The sequence below is a fragment of the Rousettus aegyptiacus genome, unplaced genomic scaffold (assembly GCF_014176215.1).
Source record: "Rousettus aegyptiacus isolate mRouAeg1 unplaced genomic scaffold, mRouAeg1.p scaffold_m13_p_15, whole genome shotgun sequence".
Lineage (NCBI taxonomy): Eukaryota > Metazoa > Chordata > Mammalia > Chiroptera > Pteropodidae > Rousettus > Rousettus aegyptiacus.
Window position 1 is genome coordinate 38526511 of NW_023416290.1, and position 22461 is coordinate 38548971.

The window sequence follows — 22461 nt, forward strand, 5'->3', positions numbered from 1 at the left end:
GAGCAAGAGTTTGCTTCCAGAAGCCTTCCCATTTTACCCACAAGCAGTTTTTCTTACTTGGCACTATATTTGGGTCTATTGGTTTGAATTTTATGGAATAATCCAGAGCATCTAAGATTTTCCTTTAGACAAATATATATTAGGAGAAATAAATGAGTAATAGGATAGTGGAGGGAATTTTGGTTCTGCCTGAATCAGAGCTGCTGACACTCAGGTGCTGCTCCTCGCACATTTCTAATTTGGGTTATGCCCCTGAGAGGCTGTTTACAGGACACTGCATTGTTAGATGTGTGTGAATTTTCAGTTTTGTAGACACCTAACTTATTTTCCCTCCTTCCTTATGCTTTCTAATAGATACCCAGTCATCTAGTCTCTTTATTCCCCTTACAAGAGTAGCCTCCACATAAAATTCTCTGTATTTCTCACCAGCCTTCAGTACAAACAATACCTGATACCTGGTAGGTAGTGAAATGATGGTCTTTTGGCATTTCACAAACATACTGCACACACTCCTGAACTTCTCAGCTTGTTCTGCTACAGCACAATATATTATTGGCTAGAGAATTGTAGTTAGAATAATTTGCTCCTTTTCCTAAACTTGTTGCCACTGTTAAATTATCATAAAACAGAACAACATTGCAAACGAGCTAAAATGCCTTTATAACTATAGATTTGAGAGGAAGCACAATGCAAAGTTTCATGGTCCAAAAAATTAATATAGCAACATTTTTTTCTTGCTATTTTAAAAGGATATCATATCAAAAGAAAGATCTTTAATATGTGTGTATGCGCATGTGTGTATCCCAAATGCTTTGTTTCAGAGAAATAAAACAGTACTACATAAGGACAGTTTTCCCCCAAAAAAGGGAAAATTAAGACATATATTAAAATGAACACATTAAATATTTTATTTAACTCATTATTAATAAAGGAACCAGTAAGGTTACAACCAATTCAAAGGAGAATCCAAACATACGTATTTATAGATCAGGATTATTGAAAAGAATGGGCAGATGGAGGCACATTCTTCCCCTGTTGGTAAAGAGAGTCAATTCAAAGTCTATTGGACAGAGTTTGCATAGAAAAGAATGTTTCTGTTTAAACGCAAGAATTATTATGCATTACTGTAGCTTTTACAATTTATAGAGTTATAAATTAGCTTCCATAGAATAAAAATCAGATAATCCAAAAGAGTACTTTTGACACTGCATAGTTTTTCATTAAATTACAGATTTCCCTCCCCCCTCCAGCTTATAATGCTGTATCTCTAAGTACACCATCAGTAACTCCTTAATATCTACAGAAGGAAGGCCAAACTCCTTAGGCAGACATTGACAATTTAGTTTCAGCCTCCTTCCAACAACATTTTCTGTTATCCAACCCAGCATGCTTTAATACTACTTTATTCAGCAAAAGTTAAGTATATACTCTCAAATTTTACTAATCATTTAAGTTCCTGATAAACTGTCACTTTCTTCAAGAAGCTCTGTTGTACATCATCTACTTTAAATAGGAATTACTATACCTCCCTTTGACACTCATCACCTTTCTTCTGTACTTCTCTTTTGTATTAATCATCTGCTATGATCTATAGTGGTTCTAAAACCTCAGAGTACATCAGAATCACCTGGAGGGCTGGTTAAAGCACAGATTGCTGGGTTCCACTCATCCTCTGATTCAGTGGAGCTGAGGTTGAGCCTAAGGATTTGCACTTCTTACAAGATTTCAGACGATGCTGCTGGTCTGAACCACCTGCCCAGCGGTATCATGTAAAAAAACTACAGATTGGATGAATGAGACATAGACTCAGCCTTTTAGGAATTCACAGTCTGATGGAAATATCAAAAAGCTGGCCCTCAAAATATCAGTACAACCACCTTTAGGTAAGATAAAACTGAGGTTATAGAGGTAGAAGAATACCACTTCACCAGAGCCTTAGTAGTGCCTTGGAGGAAGGCGGGTGGGGTGGGGGTGGGGTATAATAGTTGGGATATTTGAGATTTTGAAGTTTGATTTGAGGCAAGTCTTTTAATATAATGACTGAGGGTTGAGTAAGGAAGGATCATGATGTGGTAGTTTACAATTCATAGAATAAGATGAGGGTTTTACGGCAAAGGGTTCAAAGAGTTCTGGTATATAAACTGTTGGTTGATGCTTTCTTTCAGAGAGTTGATATGTCATTTAGGATGTTTCTGGAATGAACGAGAAAAGAGTAGAGTAGTAAAGTAATATTTATGTAGATAGTCATAGAACCCTTTGGGAGCAAGTATATAAAATCTTGCAACCTCCCAGCCATCTCCCACTGCCAGGAATTTCAAGATCGTCGATGTCCTACTTAGGGTTATCTTTGGTATAGCAAGGAAAAAGCATTATGTTTATAAAGGCATTCCTCCTTGTTTCTTTTTCTTTTTCTCTTTATACTATTAAACATGCATACTTCCACATCTATATCTTACAAACAATATCAAATTTTGGAGGAGTGGAAAGAATTCATATTTATTAAGTACCTACTGTATGACACATACAGGTATGTGTATGTATATTTTAATTAACCGGTATTAGATTTTTGTGATAATTATGATCACCCTTTGTTAATGCAGATAATCCTTATCAGGACTTTAAAAGTAAATGGACCTTTGGAAAGAGCTCTTTATATATTATCTAAAACTCATGATCTCTTCTTTTTGGTAGGGATAAGTAGTGAATATGATAATTTTAAAACACAGTAATCCTCTATTAAGAAATAAGTATATATATGTAAAATCCTCAATAGCAAGTTATCTTTGGGAAGTAACTCAAGCTATAATCTGTGGTGACATAAAATGTCATCTGTTTCCTTGCAAACAATTTCAAAAAACACCCTAGAGTGTATTAAAGTTACATCTGAGAAAGACAAATCTTTTGAAATTCAAATTCGATAAGCTCAGATTCTTGAAAAATAGTTAAATGTTTGTACCAAGTATACCCTATGTTTGATCAAAATAGTTAAAAGAATAACCATCATGCTTGTATAAGTTTCAAAATCAAATTAGAAAATACACACATTATAAAGTAAATTTGCTTAGATTTATTTATGACAAGTTAATATGCACATTCTAAAAAATAATTGAGGGAGAATTCATTTCAGTGCATCATTTACTAAAGTTTTGAGAAAACATCTGCAAGGTAGTTATCAGATACTTGCCATCATGCTAATGGCATTCATAACATACATATTTGCTAGCTAAAGAAACATTATCCTTTTAGCAATAAACAATTTTGCATGCAACTATATTTGCCATATGGGTTTTTTTCACACTTTTCTCTTAGTCCCAGATTTCTCTGTGCTAATTGCAGCTAAGTCAAATTGGTACAAAGAGGACTTCAGAGAGTAGTAGGGTGTCTTGTCTTAATTTGAAGCTGTAAGTGAAGTGAGGCTGAAAGAGAAAGCACAGAAAGATATGTCAGGAAGTGGCATGAAAATAAGGCTTTCTGAAGACAATGAAATAAGACAGACTATAAAATTTGCCAGAGGCATGATGGGGTTATGGGAGTGCTTAATCTCTCCCAACATCTACTAGCTCTGGGTTTCTCTACCTGGGCACTATTGACATTTGAAGCTGGATAATTCTTTGTTGTGGGGACTGTCCTGAGCATCATAGGATCTTAAGCAGAATCCTTGGCCTCAAGCTACTAGATGCCAAACACCACACCCTCAGTGTGATAATGATGATGCCTAAATATTTCTGGAGAGAAGGTCTGCCAGATTTAGCAAGTAAAAATAGGTAGCCTAGGTAAATGTGAATTACTGATAAGCAGCAAATAACTTTTTGATATAAGTATGTCCTGTGCAATGTTTGGTACAGACTTATACTAAAAATTTGTTATTTACCTGACATTCAAATTTAACTGGGGGTTCTATATTTTATCTAGTAACCCTCCTAGGAGTCAAAATTGCCCATAATTGAAAACTGCTGTGCTGTTGGTGTCAGGAAATTAGGAGCAAACACCCAGCATACCCTCGACTGACCTGTTTGGCAGTGCTGCTTTCCTTAAAAGCCTGGTAACCTTTTTCCCAAAGGAGGGCTCATTGACCTCCCTCACAGGGTGAACGTGAGATCTAAAGGAAATAATGAATGGAAATCTCTTAGTATGATGCCAGGTGTAGTAAACAGTCGATATGTTTATTACTGTCTAGCGGTCCCTCCCAAGATGCTGTCATATTATCTACTGGTCTGTCAGCTTAATTTTCACTAACAAGAAAGACTGTATTAAGGAAACAACAGGAGCCATGCAGTGATGCTCAGTCTTGGCTGCACATTGAAATCACCTGGGGAGTGTCCTCCCTGATATTTGTATCCTTCCACTGAGAGATCTGGATTTCAGTGTGTGGCCTGAGGAGTAGTTCTGAAATGTGTAGCAAAGCTGAGAACCCCTCTTTGAGAGAAAAGTATAGAATAATTGGTACTCTTGAATAATGAAGAGAGGGAGTGAGCATGACTTAATTACATCTGATGCTTGGATTGTACACAAGTGGGTTGGAATCAAAATTAGAGAAAAGATGTACATGATTCATTTATTCATTCAACAAATGTCATATCTGAGTGTCTACTATGTGCCAGCCCATGTTCTAAGCAGTGAAAGGAGTCCCTGTCCTTATTAAACGATAATAGAGACAGACAATAAGTAAGACATTTTAATCTAATTTCAAAGACTAGAACAAAGTCATGAATAGTCTTAATGAGAAAGCAAAATGGGGAGAAACCAGCCTGACTTGACTTGTTTTCTGACCTAAGCTCTTAGAAGAGATAGAAGTGGGAAGGACATATTCCAAGGACAAGTAGAAGGATGGCATAAAACTAAAAAGTGTCAAAATGGCCAAAACACAGGGTGGCATTTTAGAAACACTAAAAAAACTAGCTCACTACAGCAGGACCATTCGGTGAAAAAGGAAGTCCTAGCTTTATTTTTCTCAACAATGAGCTACGAGAAAATACAAAACAAAAACAAAAACTGGAAATTCATAGGCTAAAATAGGTGATGATATAGTGAAAGGCTACCCACATCCACTACACATGGATTATTAACCTCTTGGTTCAGAAAACTGAGCTATCAGTAAATTTTCATATGTGATCACAGAAACTTTGGTAGTAATATTATAGGAGTGATAGTGTATTTGTGAAAATTACACTCGTTTTTATAACCTCAAAATATATATAATGGTTTAAATGCAATCGGAGTTTATTTCTTGTTCAAGTTTGAAATTAGTGTTCCTGATTGGTGGGTGGCTTCTTTTAAGGCTGGTTCAGAGACCCAGGTTCCTCCTATCTTGTGGCTCTGCCATCTTTAATGAATGGCTTCTCAGGTCTCCATGCTCATCTACTTTCAGACTGTGGAAAGAAAAAGACCATGGAGGGTCACCAGTGGGGTGCACATGTGGGCTCGGCCTGGAAGCAGCACATATCACTTTTATAACCCTCCACTGGCTAGAACTCAAGTCTCTTGGGAACCCCCATAAAAAAAGAAAGCCAAGAAATGTAGCAGGCTCACGAAAAATGGTAATTAAGTTTGGTGACAGCTAACCAGTGTCTGCCCAGATAATGAGACATCTACCAGAAAACCCTAGTTAGATGAATAATTCAAATTTCAAAAGCAGGGTTGAAATGGAGTTGAAAGATATAGAAACAACATAGACTTGAAACCACTTAGGAAGAAAAAAGCAGTGATGACTTGCAGTCTGTACCTCCCCTTCTCCTGCATATTAGAAAGGCATTTAACAAATACATGGCATCGTTGATAAATGAGAACTGGGTGATGGTATCATTTAGTGGGTTCATATTTCTTCCGATAACTGTGTCCAGTGAGTGGTAACCACTGTTAACCATGAAGGCAGTCTCTTGTGCTGTGCCATGTGACTCTCCTTGCTCAAGTCTCAGAATTTTTATGAAAAACTTGATGAGAAACAAATTTGTGGCTGACTTAGTAAAAGAAACACTGAATGATACTGCACATGAAGGATTCAAGGGTAGTTTCAAAAGGATCTCAACAATCTAGAATATAGGTTGGCTGAATTTTTATGAAAACAGCAAGAGAGTATTTTAGACTTTTGAGTCATAAGGTCCCTGTCACAACTAGTCCTCTCTGCTGTTGTATCCCCAAAGCAGCCATAGACAATACATAAATGAACTGGTGTGGCAACCCATGGGCCATACTTTACTGAACACTGATCTAGGAGTACAGGCAAAAATCTGAAGGTGATAAATCTAAGGTTGTTCATTTAAGGCCAAAGAACAACAGGCCTAATACATTACATATATGGTATCCTTTCTAATCATAACAGAGCTATAAGATAGACTTCTGTTCTTATTTCACGGATAGGGAAGCTTAATCTCAAAAATAAATAGTTTGACCCGGCTTTCACATCTAGATAATACTTTATGGGACATCATCCCACTTCATAACATGTTTGGGCAAATTGAGAGTCACAATTAATTAATTGCTCAGGTCCAAGATGGAGCCCTTCTTGTGGTGGCCCTGGGTTCTTCCGGCTCTGTTCTTATCCAAGTGTTTGACCTTGAGAAACTTGCTTGACTTCTCTGGGCCTTGGCTAACAAAGCAGTAAAAATAAGAGGCTTAACTAGATAAACACCAAGGCCCTCCTCTCAGGTCCAATAGGGTTATTATTAAAATGTTAAGGGCATCATGTGAAAGAGAACTGAGATTTTGTGTGTGTGACTCTACAAGCAATTCTTTTTAAACTGTTCTAATGTAGTTTTACACAAAACCAATATATAAAATATAAAAATGGCATTTTATGAGTACATGTGTTTTATAAGTTCAAATTTATAATATTTTCTAATTGTAAAGACATTTATCAAAAGACAGGCTGATACACATGAAACTGAAGTTTTAAACTGAGAGCCATAGATGATGGATTCAGCATTCTATTCATTGTTATTTGCTTGCTGGCCTTTGGTTGTGTAATGAAAATCCTTATTCACATATGTAGTTTGATAAAAAAAAAAAAATTAATAGTTCTGCAATCTCAGAAAACTCCTCAGAATGTAGAAATGATAAGAGAGGCCTGAAAAATAAAAATGCATTAACTTGACAACATAAATTAATATATTAATTTGGCATACATGATAAAAATAAATTAAGCATTTGCAAAAATCTTGTATCAGGGTTGGCTAAGTTTATGCTGTTGTGCTAAATGAACCCTCAAACCTCCATGGCTTGCTATAATAAATATTTATTAATTTATTTCTTGCTCATATTACATGTCCAATTCAGGTTGAGGTTGGGGCAAGGGGCTCTGATCCCTGTAGTTTGTCAGGGATCTAGGTTGTTAGAGATGGCCGCACCATCTCGTAGCTAGGTAGCATTCCTTGGTTGCTGAGGCAGAGACAGAGGCATCTGGAGTACAAAACAGAGGCTATTCTTTATGTGAGTGTAAAAGCACATTGTCATTCTGCTTAATGTGGTCCTAGTCTCATGACCCTATCTCAGAAGTTAATGTGGGATTCATATCTATGGGAGGACTATGAAGAAACAGGTCTCAATCATGTTTCATAATCGCAGCTTCCTGAGACCTACCCTACAACCCTGGAATCAGGATCTCTGGGGTATAGCTGGGAAATCTGCATTTTAAAAAGTGTTGCACAACTGATTCTCATTATCAATAATAAGCCACTGCTATGAACCAAGAGTCTTTTCAAAGTAAAAGAAAAGCAACAATTAATTCTGTGGATTTACGATTACCCCGGCTGCAGTGTCAGAGATGAATTAAAGAGGGAAGAAACTAGAAGCAGAGTGATTTCATGTCACACAACATATAGTTTAATGAGCAAACAAAAGTGCATGTCCTCATATCTCATACAGTGTATTAGCAGGACCAGCTCAATGTGAGAGCCAAACAATGTTGTTGTAAATGTCTCTGCATATTTTAAGAATCTTCCTCCCACCCTTTCCTTTCTCAACTCCCAGAAAACCAGTAGGTACAGAGTGGCTGCTGTCAACCAGTCCTGTTCACTTTATTCAATAAATGTTCTGCATGCCATGGCTGCCCATGGTGTTGACTGGAGAGCCAGCTCAGCACTGACAGGAGTCCGTGGATAGGCAGTGGAGAATGGTAGGTGGGCGTGGCCTGCTCCTGTCTTGAGAGGTTACTAGAGGTTGTCGAACTTTTCCTCATGCCTGAAAGGGCAGCTCAGAATCTGATTATACTGCTGTGTTTTCTGCCTCTGGGAAGACTGATAGTTAAGCATAGATCTGCATTGGGAGAAAATGACCAGTGCATGATTCTTTTGTAAAATAAACCCGTCTGGTCAGTGCTGGATCACTTAAGGGTTGATCATCCGGGTTTTGGTTTCTCCTCCCACATCTGCCTGTATTTTGGCTGATTCACCTGGCATTATTAGCATCTCTCCCAAATGGGGTTTGGGATGTGGAGATGGGGAGTCAGGGAACACCCATGCACTTTGGGAAGAGGACTAGGTTTTCTTCCTTTCAAATATTATGCTCAGCACTTATCAGTGTGCTGTTCATGTACCATGGCTGAACCAAGTAGAATATTGATAAGAACCTGGCATCGCTGCCCAGCAATGTCTCTCAGAAATGTGTGATACATTCTCTTTTTATTGCCATGCTTCATTTTGTCTTGACAGAGCCCAGGATTCAGTCCTCACCCCCTCACCAACAGGAGAAAAACAGAATCAAAAACCACCTAATTACCAGCTGTAGATTGAAGTTGGACTGAGGTTTCTCCCAATTTTGCTCTTTCTTTTCCTTTTTGCATTTACATTTTTCTGGTATAATTTAAAAAAAATACGAAGCAAAGATAAATTATTTCTAATATATTCTATCTTAAAACTTCTTTAAAAATATAACTAAACATTATATAACTTTAAAATATTTAATATTAATACTCAGAATTAATATATTAAAATAAGGCATTAAATATATAAAATTATGTAGATTAAGAACATGAAATATCAATAATATAAATAAGACATAGTAGCAACATGTAAGGACCTAATATAAAATTTAGAGACAAGTGAGCCAAGATTAGAGAGGAAGAGTCCAGAAAGATAGAGAAAGAGGTAGGCATACAGTCCCACCTGTAGAAATGCACACTGTACTACAACCCCACACAGAATATAGGTGGTATAAAGAGAAGAAACCTACAGTAGAAAGAAATCTATAGCAGAAGGGGAATGTAAATGTTCATCTTCATAACGTAACACTCTTCTTTGGAGATTTTGATTAGTTAGTGATACTAAAGACTTTTAAAGCCTTGTTAAGTTTTCACAACTTTGGGCATAAATGGTGTTCATTGACCTAAGTAAAACTATCCAAAGCCAGAAGCTTCCTCATCCCATGTATGGAATATTTGGGGCTGTAATTATATAACTGTAATTAAAATCTTTGGTACAATATAAAAGGAGTCCTGAAATAATTCTATGGTAACTAGATGTGAGTTTCTGTGACCTACGTTTTTATTATAATTCTCAGTGATTGTATTCTTGGGTCCTTGCTCGACTACCTATATGTTATTTCTGACAACTTTTTAGACACTTTCAAATTGAGAAAAAGTTACTTGGCTTTTAGTAGAGTTTATAATGATTATATCCAGGGTTGGCATCTACTAGAGGGGAATTTGATTTTAATCAATATTAAGCTTTCCCCCTTCTATTGAAAGGCCATATTAAATCTTTATAATATATTCGTCAGTGTTTTGATCATGGTTATGTCAAAAGGACAACCTATACTCATTCTCTCTGTGACAGTTTTGTCACAGGTGAGAGTCCCACCTGATAAGGAATTTGAATGCTAGCCTAACCCCTTTATTGGGGAGGGAAGGGTAACCAATGCCAAGGGTAACCGATTTGGCCATCTACCAAGTTAGGCTTTAGGTTCACCAAGAGATCCAGATGTACTAAGGGAATAATAGATTCATTCCTCTGTTTCTTAACGTTTACAGAACCACTTTGCTTAGTGCCAGTTCACTTTACTGATTCCATCAGTGATTCTGCTTATCACATCAGAAACTTGAGTGCTGACATTTTTATCCTATAAAATAGTTTCCAGATAGATATTCCATGATTTTCATGAAGTAACAAATTTGTCCATGAGAAATGAGGCAAGATAAAGGTTTTCCCAAACAAAAGCAGAGGGAGTTCATCACCACTAGATCTACTTTACAAAAAAAAAAAAAAGAAAGAAAGAAATGCTAAAGGGAGTTCTTCAAGCTGCAATGAAAGGATGTTTGATTAGTAATCTAGAAACACATGAAGGATATAAAGCACACTGGCAAAGGTAATTATATAGTCAAATTCAGAATACTCTATGATAGTGTGTTAATCACTTAACTCTAGTAGAAAAGTTAATGGACAAAAGTATTAAAAATGTTACAATAATTTGTTAGTGGATACACAATATAAAAAGGTAAATCGTGATAACAAAAACAATAGGGCAGGAGTAGAGGGGTAAACTATATACCATTGAAATTAAATTATCAACTTAAAATAGACTGTTATGTTTTATGTAAAACTCATGGTAACTAGAAAGTAAAAACCTACAGAAGATACCCAAAAGATAAAAAGAAAGTAATCAAAGCATGCCATTATGGAAAATAGTCAATTTACAAACAGACAGGAAGAGAAGAAGAAATGAATGAAAAAACTAAGTAAGAGCCAAAAAAATAATAAGCTGACACCAGCAAGTCTTTACTTATCAAGTCCTTACCTATTACTTTAAATGAAAATGGATTAAATTCTCAAATCGAAAGGCACAGAGTGGCTGGATGGACTTTGAAAAGACACAACTATATGCTGCCCATAGAACACTCAATTCAGCTTTAAGGACACACACACAGGCTAAAAGTGAAGGAATGGAAAAGGACATGCCATGCACATGGAAACCAGAAGAGAACAAGGGTAGCTGTACTTAGAGCAGATGAAATATACTTTAAGTCAAAAACTGTAATAAAAGACAAAGTCATTATAAAATGGTAAAAGTGATAATCCACCAAGAAAATACAACATTCATAAATATAGATGTACTCAACAGCAAAGCGCCTAAATATGTTAAGAAAATACTAACATCTGAAGAGAGAAATAGACACTGTATGTTAATAGTCCGGGACTTCGACACCACTTTCGACAATGAGTGGATCATGACAAAACCTTTCAATATATTGAGTATAGAAGAATGTACCTCAACATAACACCCATACATATGGCATATATATATGGCAAGCCATCACGGTCAGAGATGAAAGGTTGAAAGCTTTTACCCTAAGATAAGGAAGAAGACAAGGGTGCCCATTGTTACGATTCCTGTTCATCATAGTACTGGAAGTTCTAGACAGAGTATTTAGGCAAAACAAAGAAATAAAAGGCATTCAAATTGGAAGAAGTAAAACTGTCTCTATTTGAAGATGATATGATCATATACATAGACAATCCTGAAGACTTCATGAAAGGGCTGTTACAACTAATAAATGAATTTCATAAAGTTGCAAGACAGAAATCAAATTAGAAAATTTCTTGAATTCACATACACTAACAATGAACTATCTGAAAAATAAATAAACAATTTCATTTACAGTAACATCAAAAAGAGTAAAATATTAGGAATAAATTTAACCAAGGAAGTGAAAGAAATGATATTAACATTAATAAGATATTAATGAAAGAAACCAAAGAAGACATAAATGAATGGAAGGCTGTCTTGTGTTTATGGCTTGGATGAATTGATATTGTTAAAATGTACGTACTACCCAAAGTGTTCTACATATTCAGTGCAATTCCTATCAAATTTCCAATGGCATTTTTCACAGCAATATAATAAACAATCCTAAAATTAACATGGAACTGCAAAAGACCTCAAATAGCCAAAGCGACCTTGAGAAAGAACACATCTTGATTTCAAACTATATTAAAAAGCTATCATAATCAAAACAGTATAGTACTGGCATAAAAATAGACAAACCAATGGAACAGAATCGAGAGTGCAGAAATAAACTATATGTATACTGTCAACTAATTTTTGACAAAGGAGCCAAGAATAGTTAATAGGGAAAGGATAATCTCTTTAATAAATGGTGTTGGGAAAACTAGGTATTAATATGCAAAAGAATGAAATTGGACCCTAACTTATACCATACCCCAAAATTAACTCCAGATGAATGAAAGGCTCAAATGTGAGACCTGAAACCATAAACTTTTACAAGAAAACATAGGGGGAAAAGCTCCTTGACATTGGTCTGTGCAATGTTTTTTTTTTTTTTTTTTGATATGACACCAAAAAATAGCACAAATGACAAGCAAAAATAAACCAATAGGACTATATCAAATTAAAAGCTTCTCTACAGCAAAGAGTCAACAAAATGAAAAATCAACCTAAGGAACAGAAGAAAATATTTGCAAACTATTTATCTGATAAGTAGTTAATGTCTAAAATAAATAAGGAACTCATAAAACTCAATAGCAGAAAAAAAAGAAAATCCAATTTAAAAATGTGTGGAGGACCTGAGTATACATATTCCCAAAGATAACATATGAATAGCGGACAGATACATGAGACCACAACATCATTAATCATCAGATCAAAGCCACAATAAGATGACATCTCTTAGAATGACCATTATCAAAAATACAATGGATAACAAGTGTTGGAGAGGATGTGGAGAAAAGGGAACCCTGGACCACTGGTGGAAAACAGTATGGAGGTTCTTTAAAAAATTAAAACTACAACTATAATGTGATATAGCAATTTCACTTTCGGGTATATCCAAAAGAAATGAAATCATATCTTGAAGAGATATCTGCACCACATGTTCACCACAGCATTATGTACAATAGCCAAGACATGGAAACAACCTAAATGTCCATTATTAGATGGATGGATAAACCACACACACACACACACACACACACACACACACACACACAGAGGAATATTATTCAGCCATATAAAAGAAGGAAATTTTACCATTTGCAACAACATGGATGGACCCTAAGGGGATTATGCTAAGTGAAATAAGATAGACAAATAAAGACATACTGTATGATCTTACTTAAGTTTGGAATCTTTAAAAAAGCTGAACTCATGGAAACAGTAGAATAGTGGTTGTGAGGGTCTGGGGTTTGGGGGAAATGGTGAGATAGTGCTCAAATGGTGCAAACTTCCAATTTTAAAATGAATAAAATCTGAGGATCTTGCATTGTCAGTAGTGTATTATATGCTTGCAAGTTGCTAGGAGAGTAAATCTTAAATGTTCTCACCACGTACAGTCAAAAAGGTAATTATGTGAGTTTATAGAGGTTTTAACTCACCTAATTGTGGTAATCATTTTGCAACATATACCTGTACTGAATCATCATCTTGTATACTTTAAACTTACACTATGTTATTTGAAAAAAAAAAAAACCAACGATTCCACTCCTAGGTATATACAGGAAAATGAAAACTTATATCCACAAAGAAAATTGTACATGGATGTTCATAGCAACATTATTTCTAATAGCCAAAAAGTGGGACCAATCTAAATGTTCCTTAACTTATGACTAGATAAATAAAATGTGATATATCTATGTAATGGAATATTATTTGGCAATAAAAAGGAATGAAGTACTAATACATTCTACAATATGAATGAGTTAGAAACGTTTAGCTAAGTGAAAGAAGCCAGACACTAAAGACCAGATGTCGTATGATTCCATTTATATGAAAATCTATTTAAGGCAGATCCATACAGACAGAAAGTAGATTATTGATTGCCTACACCTGGGGGTGGGAATGAGTAAGAAGTTTTTTGAGGTTTGATAGAAATTTTCAGAAATTAGATTTTGATGATGCTTTAACAACTGTGTAAATAGACTAACAACTATTGAATTGTATAATTTTAACAGGTGAAATATATGGTTTGTAGATCCATAATGAGGCAGAGAATTGCTGAAGGAAGCAGGCATGGAATATAAGGAAACTCTTTTATTCAAGATGGGAGAGATTTGTGTGGATAATATAGGTAGGATAAGGGGGGAAAACCAGAGTGGAGTGAAAAATAAGGCTAGCTAGGCATAGACAACATCTATAAGACTATGATCAGAGTTAATTTTGGAGGAGAGCAAACTTCCTTCCTTCTGAGACAAAATATGGAGATGAACTTGTAGATTGATAAGAAAAAAGGAAGAAAAGTGAGAGTGTTCGTATCTAATGGCCTATGATTTTCTGAGTCACATGGAAGGAAAAGTAGCATGTTTGATGAATTTGGTAACTTCAGAATGGTGACGGTTCAGACAATGAATGTAGAGTAAGAAAAAAAGCTGATTGTGTGGGTAAAAGGCTTTTGAAGCCATTAGGGCTTAGTTAAGTTTAAATCAAAAATTATAAAGAATTTAATCATCAAGGTTATATACATATTTTTTCTGCCAGCATCTTTAGCTTTCCATGAAATAGAAGCAGGAAAAAAAAAATCAATTGATTAACTGCCTGTAAAACTGTATTTGAACTGGTAAAGTACAGGTTCCTGCTAAGGATGGATGTAAAAGCACCGATTTATTATTCAGATATAAACCACTCAAACACTTTGGGATATGGTTATCACAAACTCACTGACAAATTTCAAGATGAAAACATACCTCAGAAAAAGAGTTTCAATTCATTAATCAAGATTAGACTTGTCATTGAAATAGGGTGTTAAAGATTACTGAGCCTCTCTGACATCTTAGGAAGTGGTGGTAAGCATGATAATGCTCCTTATCAAAGGGAAATCTTAGAAAAAAACAAGTGCAACTTACCATCCTACCAGATGGGTCCACAGGAGGTGCAGAAGGAAGTCTGGAGTAGTGCTTTCCCATGCAGCACATCTGAGTACATGGATGATTGCTGGATATGCACATTTCTGGGTCCTTTCTCACAACCACTGTGAATCACACTCTAGAGTACAGCCCAAACATTCTATATTTTTAAAGAGGTATAAATGTGATGTTGATGTTAGAATGGTGATATTTGTCTAACCTGGTAAGAATTTAAGCTGAAAATGGTGATGGGAAAAAGATCAAACAATTTTTTTTTAAGGGGTATAGTCTTTAACGCTATGGCAAAAAGCTTAAGTTCCAGAAAGATTGTCTGGACTCCATTATTTGGTATGATTAGCTATTCAACTTATTAAGTAAGTCAAACCTTTTCCTCGAATACATTAATTGGTACTTCCAAGTAAGTGGATGTTTTTATATAATGTGTGGGAAAGAGCGCCATACAAATGCGAAAGAAAGATAATAACCAGATCTCATCGGATAGTAAATGTCTGTCAAAAGTTATTGCTCTTTCTCTGCCTAAAGGAGGTTAAGGTTGTACACTAAAATCCTTAATTACCTTGCCTTACAGGACCAGATTCAGGGAATGTCAAACTCTTAGCATCAGTTCACGATGCCACAACGACTTGAAACGCGACTATTAATGCTTTATTTTACAAAACTAGTCTCCTAATCCCTTCTAAATAGCATTTTATCTGGATCAGTTTTATCTTAACGATGACTGCGATTTTACCTTAAAATTAACCTTCTCGTCTTCTTCCTCTCCACCCCGCCCCCTGAAAATTACAAGCTCCAAAAGTTTCACGTGGATTATGCGCCTCCTGCTAAATACAAACACATACACCCCCACACAGAAACTTTTGACATATAGAAACTTTTTGAAATTGCCCCTCTAGGCCCCCAGATGTTTCAACAAAGCCGCCCCTGGGCTATTTTCACTCCCAGCTTCGCCCTCAGGGCCACGGCTCGGCCTCCACTGCCTTCCCCAGCAGTCCTGAAAGTCCGGTTGGGTCCGACGCGGCGGGGCGGGCCTGCTCCATTGAAGCCTGGCGGGGGGGGGGATAGCGAGCAGGACCCGTCCCCCTTGCCTAAAAGCTGCCAACTTGTCGACCTTGTATATGTTCTAGCAAGAATGTACCTTCTTCACCAGCTAATTTTTGCCTGTATTGGCCCTTGGAAGCGACAAGAAAAACTTTTTAAAACTTTCGTCCAGCTTTTGTTCCCCCACGCTTCCTTCCGTGATGGTTCGCCCCGCAGCCACGCCGGGGACGCCCTGTTCCCCCTCCCCGCCTCCTGAGAGGCGCGCGGACCCCCCGCCCCCGTGTCGGGTTGACCGGCCCGTGGGCGCGCACGGAGTGGCCGCTGCCGCGGAAACCGTCGGCCTCCCCGGCCCCTGCCCCGCGGCAGCATGGACTACCTGACCACATTCACGGGGAAGAGCGGGCGCCTTCTACGGGGCACGGCCAACCGCCTCTGGGGGTTCGGGGGTGGCGGCGAAGCCCGCCAGGTGTGCTTCGAGGATTACCTGAGGGAGCCCGCCCAGGGGGATCCCGGGTGCGGGTCCCCACGCCACCGGCACCCAGCGCCGTCCAACCCCGAGGGACCTGGTGAGCCCAGCCTGCTGTGACCTCCCGCGCGGTCGGGCCCGGGCTGCGGGCTGTGGGCGGGGAGGCGGAGGTCTGGGTTGGGGTGCGCGGCCGGGGGAGGCGCCAGGGGGGACGTGGGTGCGCAGGGGTCGCGCGGCCGGATGGTGCGTCCGGGCCAGGCTGGCGGCGGGGCGGGGGTGACGCGGGAGGACTCATTCTGCTCTGGGGACGGGAAACTTTCTGCTGTCGGTGTCGCAGCTCTTCCTGCTCTGCTCTTCCTGCTTTCTTCACCCACACTCGACTTTCTTAACCCCGCCAAGTATTTCAAGGGTACGGTCCATGGTCCATTCGTTTTTCCCTCCGACCAGGAGGTGAATATTGAACCAATTATGACGCCCGTCTTTTCCGTCTTTGAGATCCTTAAGAACATCGTGCCTAGTTTAGTTTGGGTGTGGGTCAGTGTTTTTGATATTTGCCAACTGTTAGGATTTTCACTTCAGCACTTAATACTACTTCGGGGGAAAAAAAAAATTAACCTAACTTGAAGTTTAGTTGATTTTTGTATCATGTGTTTTGAAAGGCTGCATGTTGTTTTGAGGTGGCAGAACCTAGAAACTTTTTCTCAATTATATTTATACTGACTGCTGTGTTAGTTTTCGTTCATCGTAGTGGCTTTGTATCATTTTTTTTTTAATCTGTCATGGTATGATATTGCTCTTATGGAATTTTTAAAAGTACTTGCTGAAGAGATATTAGCATAATGTATATACTAAATTCTCCAATGACATTGGCTTTCTCTAAGTTGATAAGAGGCATTATATTTTGCTTCATTTGTTTACTTGTTTTAACATGCATTTTAGTATTGTGAGTATAGTATGATGAGTAATTATGTGAGCATTAAAGAGTCAAGAAAATAGAGAAAAGCATAAAGAATATAAAATCTGTAACCCCACATCCTGCCATTCTTTTTAAAGCAGTGAGTGAGGACATCTATTGATCTCTGAGTGGGTGTGTAACTTAAGCTTTGCAGAAACTTGAATGTTAAAATCTAATTTTAGCATGACTCCTTTTAATAATTTTCTTCACGTTACAATAAAATATCCTGTTTTTCTAACTTCCTGTTTATGGGATTAGAAAATGAAAAAGGGGGATACATTTTTTTCTGCTTTAAAGAACATTAACCAGATACAGAATCCTCTTTATAGGTGGGACCAGGAATGAGGGCTGGAACTTTAAATTATTTGAATAAAGAATTTTTTAATACATCATTAATTGCTTATTGAAAACAATATATAACCAGTCTCTAGAGAATTCAGAAGTATGTGTTATAACCAAGTAGAAATATGATCTACTTTAATAAGTATTCCCAAACATATACATCCACTTCATTCAGAAACATTTGTTGACCACACTGCTATATCTGGCACTCTCATTTCAAGTTGCAGCTTCAAAGTACTTTACCAATTCCTCTTCTGTTGAAGCTGCCTTGTGAACTCATGGCACATAATTTTTAAATTAAATTTATTGTGTCAACATTGGTTAATAACATAAGTTTCAGGTGTACAATTGTATAATATATCTGTGTATTCCATTATGTGCTCAACACTCAAAGTCTAGTCTCCTTTCACCACTATATATTTGACCCCTTTTAAAATATTCATTGTGCCCCCAAATCTTGACACAAGTTAGACAGTACTTGTGATGTCACAGTCCTGACCACAGTTATGTGGCCAGGTACATACTAGGACTAACTGGCTGAAATAATTTGTACAAGTTACTTAATCTCTTTTGGCCTTTGTTTTCTTGTTTGTAAATGAGGTTGATTGGATGATTTCGAAGGTTCTCAATTCTAGAGTTTTTTTCATTTGGAACAAAACCAGTGAAAATGATGGGTGTTAAAGCTAGAAAATAGAATTTGGGGCTATAAATGTTGTAGGTCTATAAAGTTATGCCTACAGAGTTCTGAAAGCAGTTTAATAAATGCCCCAGCAATAATTTGATCACCTCCCCGCCACTATTCATAGAATAAATACAGCTTCCTAAATTGGCTCCTTTCAGAGGCAGCATGTATAAATACACATGAAAAATAAATGGTTATTAATTTCTAGTCAGCTTTTCCTTAAAATGAGAACTCTGTTCTTTGCAGCTGCCTACTAGATGGGTTTTAGCTATAGGACTTTTCTTTACATTTGTGTCCCTCAGAATAACTACCTATTAGTCTGTTCGTAAAGGATTTATTGTGCCCTTTCTGCTTGTGACTACCCTTACTTGAGATTTTTATAATATCTTCTTAGGTTCCTATTGTCTGTCACTCTTCCTTCAATTCTTTAAAATGTCCTGTTTGTTGTAGTGGTATTTTTTGTTACTGATCTTGCCTTTTACCATTTCGTGTTCAGTAATGATGTTGATAAAGCAGTTTCAACATTGACAGGTTAAAGATGAACCAGGTAAAACTTGGATGAGATGCTTCTGCTTTTACTGTTTCTATAACCAAACTCCTTATTTTGGACAGTTGGTGTTATGCCTTTTTATGCCTCTCCTGGGTGGCTGCTTTTGCTATTACTAGCTATTAGCATTTGCTGACTCCAAAATTATAGTCCTCTCAGGAAAAATGTAGTTGGGACTTAGACACATTAAGGAGTTTATCACACTATTGCTCTAGTTAATAACAATTAAGTAAAAAAAAAAAATCTTGTGATGCAATTCTTGTTCCTGCTTAAAGTGTAAATTACAATTTGATTAAAAAAAATTTTTTTGGACCTTGATTATATTTTTTGGGGGGGCATGAACACAAGCCTACATTATGTAGCCTTTAAAATTATTCACCTCACTAGATAATATGGTAATAAATAAGTGCAAGTAAATAGATTTAACAAGTTTAGAGTCTCAATTTATTGTAATATAGTTTTTATCATAAACTGGCCTGTTATGTCAACACTGTTATTCCACTTGGTAAGAGGATACTTTAAACATCTCAGTCCTATTTAAATTTTCTTTTTATTTACTTTTAGCAATTAAAACAATATCTTTCAAGGGGAAAGAGTAACAAAAATAATAGCTCCTAAGCACATTCTGTGTGGGACAGGCACTGGCAAATATTTTTATTTAATCCTAATAACAACTCTGTAAGGTAGTTATCCCATTAATTTATCTTATTTTCCTGATGAAGAAACTGAGCCCGACAAAGAAATGGAGTGCATAATCTATTTGGATGTTATCTTTATTTTTCTGAGAGTTATGACCCTGTGATACAGGAAAGATGTGAGAAGAAAGAATTTTAGCATGTAAGATGTTAAAGTTAAAACAAGTTAGGTAAAGGGTAGGATGGATTGTCATTGAAATTTCTTCAGAGCTAGAAATATATTAAAATGACTAAGTTGAAAGTGCAAAATCCAATTACAGTGTTCAAACATATATTTTAAGTTAGAAATCACAGATGCACATGATCCGGAAGAGTTATAATTGTTTATCTTGAACCCAGGAATGACCAGATGCCTCTAAAGCAGTGATCCCCAACCTTTTTGGCACCAGGGACCGGTGTTCCTATGAAAATCTAATGCCTAATGATCCGAAGTGGAGCTGAGGCGGTGATATTAGCACTGGGGAGCAGCTGCAAATACAGATAAGGCTTCCCTTGCTGGCCCAGGTGCTCATCTCTTGGTGTGCGGCCCAGTTCCTAACTGGCCACGGACTGGTACAGGTTCATGGCCTGGAGACTGGGGACCCCTGCTCTAAAGGATTTGGAGTACTAATTGTTACAGTGGCTACAGTTAAGCACTTCAAAACAATGTTTTTGTCAATAACTTACTGCATAGATGATGGTGGTCCCATCAGATTATGATAGTGCTGGAAAATTCCTATTGCCTAGTGACTTTATAGCTATCTTAACATTGTAGCACAATGCATTACTCAGGTGTTTGTGGCAGTGCTGGTGTAAACAAAGCGCCACCAGTTGTGTATAAATATAGTGCATACAGTAAAGTACAGGACACAATGCTTGACAATAATTAACAACTATGCTACTGCTTTATGTGTTTAGTATACTATTTATTAGCAGAGTGTACTCTTTCTACAGATAAAAAATAAAAAACGTCGTAAAACAGGGTGATGTTACACCAGCAGTAGCCTCATACATTTTTACTCTCTTAGTGGGTCTTTTATCCAAAGTTAGAAGTAAATATAGAAATGGTGAAATTTATTAAATATTTATTACTATTATTTTTGTATTAAGGTTAAAAATTATCAATATACTTAATCTTTAATATATTTTTTATATCAGCAAATTAGGCCTATTAGGTGCATACAAATTAGTTTTGTAAATCTAGTTTAAAATAAATACTTTGTAATTGTTTTTTGATTTGTGATTTTAAGTTAAAAGGTATAAGTGTCTGTCTAAATTTAGAAACTATTAGAATATTTACAAGAACTTAGCATTCATTGTATTGAAAACTTTATTGTGTTGTATTTGCTAAAGTTCTTAGAAAGATTTACTTGTTAGAAGTAATTAAAGTGCTTAAAATAGAATATTGTAAATTTATAAATACAGTTTAGTATATGTGAGAGAATTTAATTACCTAAGTTTATAAATAGGATTATTTAAGGATATTTAGTTTGTTTTCTGTTTTAGTTGATCAACTATCAAAAGCAGTTTAGTGTTAAAATTGACTAGATTTATAAATAGAATGCCCTTTATAGTTGAAAGCTTAAGGGAAAAGTAGGTTTTTATATTTGTGCTTCAATAAGTCAAACAATTTGAAAATAAAGTAACTGCAAATAGTTTTTTTCAATGTATAAAGGCTCCCTTCTGGTCCACCAGCAAATTTATATTAAGTGACGATACATTTTGTCAAATGGGTGAGTGATATTAGTACAAGAACAGGTGCCTTTTTAAAGATCTCATTCATATATTAGAGACAGGTCAAAAATTTGTTTTGTTTTTTAGCAGTCAGAGAAAAAAGAAATGTGATCAGACATAAATCATAGTATTCCTAATATAAAGATAAACCTGTTGCTTATGCAGGTAGGAAAAAATGCCACTTTTTCTGTTAGTGAGAATAAAGAGAAAAAGCCTCATGGAACTTAATACATAAAGAAGTATCCTCACTATCAGATTCTAATTTCAAAAAGCTATATTTTTACATTATTCTTTAATGTAATTCAGTGGTATAACAACAAAATGAAATTTAATAAAAGCAGTTCTGTGTAGGGCCAGAGCAATTCAGATATACAGTTAACTGATGGCATGTCTTAACTGAGGAGTAGGTTCTAGATTATGAACTATAGATTTTAAATAATATAGTGAAGACTCTAGATTTTAGATTTTTCTAGGGCAGTGCTGTTCAAAAATAGAATTTTCTATGATGGTAGAAATGTTCCATATTTGTGTTGTCAGTATGGCCGCCAGTAGGTAAATGTGACTGTTGAACACTTGAAATGTGACAAATGAAGAACTGAATTGAGAAATCTAGATTCTAGATTCTATATCTGCATTATCCATTATGGGAGCAACTAGGTACATGGAGCTATTTTAGTTTAGTTTCACCAGTCACATTTCAAGAATTTGAAAACCATTAGGCTACCATATGAGGTGATGAAGATAGAAAGCATTTCTGTTATTGCAGAAAGTTTCACTGGGCAGCATTGTTCTAGAGCAGTGGTTCTCAACACTGATATCATAAATCAAAATCTGTTAAATTTAGGACTTCAGCCAAATTTGTTTCTCAGGGGATTCAACTGTGTAGGTAGGATTTAAAAACACTATTTTCCTTATTATGACTCCCAGATTACTGAATCTTGATGAGTTTAGCAGGGTTTTGTATTTTGTTTTTTGTTTAACAGCTTTATTGAAATATAATAGATAATCAGTGCTCATATTTACAGTGTTCAATTCAATGAGGTTTTTTTCAGTTATAGTTGGCATACAATAATATATTAGTTTCAGTTATATAGCATAGTGATTAGAGATCCATAGTATTCACAGTGATCACCCCACTAAATCTCGTACCCCTCTTCTCCATTACATATTTATTACAACATTGTTAACTATTTTCCTTATGCTACACTTTATACATCCA

The 22461-nt window shown here is 36.3% G+C and overlaps 1 protein-coding gene and 1 long non-coding RNA gene across 8 annotated transcripts in view; one reads left to right on the top strand and one right to left on the bottom strand.

The window, feature by feature from the left end:
* OXR1 (oxidation resistance 1) overlaps positions 1–22461 on the top strand; it is a 388922-nt gene that overhangs the window by 299587 nt on the left and 66874 nt on the right. The window contains exon 1 of one of the 7 annotated variants that reach the window (XM_016147443.2): positions 16043–16408. The exons of 5 other annotated variants lie outside the window; for them this stretch is intronic. In XM_016147443.2, coding sequence (XP_016002929.2) covers positions 16210–16408 — 199 coding nt within the window. In that variant the 5' untranslated portion in view covers positions 16043–16209. Of the gene's footprint in view, positions 1–16042; positions 16409–22461 lie in introns of those variants that run through there. One more of the 7 variants, XM_016147441.2, reaches the window with a different exon arrangement.
* LOC107512198 lies at positions 807–16019 on the bottom strand. The gene is made up of 3 exons (XR_004954633.1): positions 14784–16019; positions 4010–4099; positions 807–3416 (listed from the first exon to the last, which is right to left on the bottom strand). It is a non-coding gene; the product is annotated as an uncharacterized LOC107512198 (long non-coding RNA).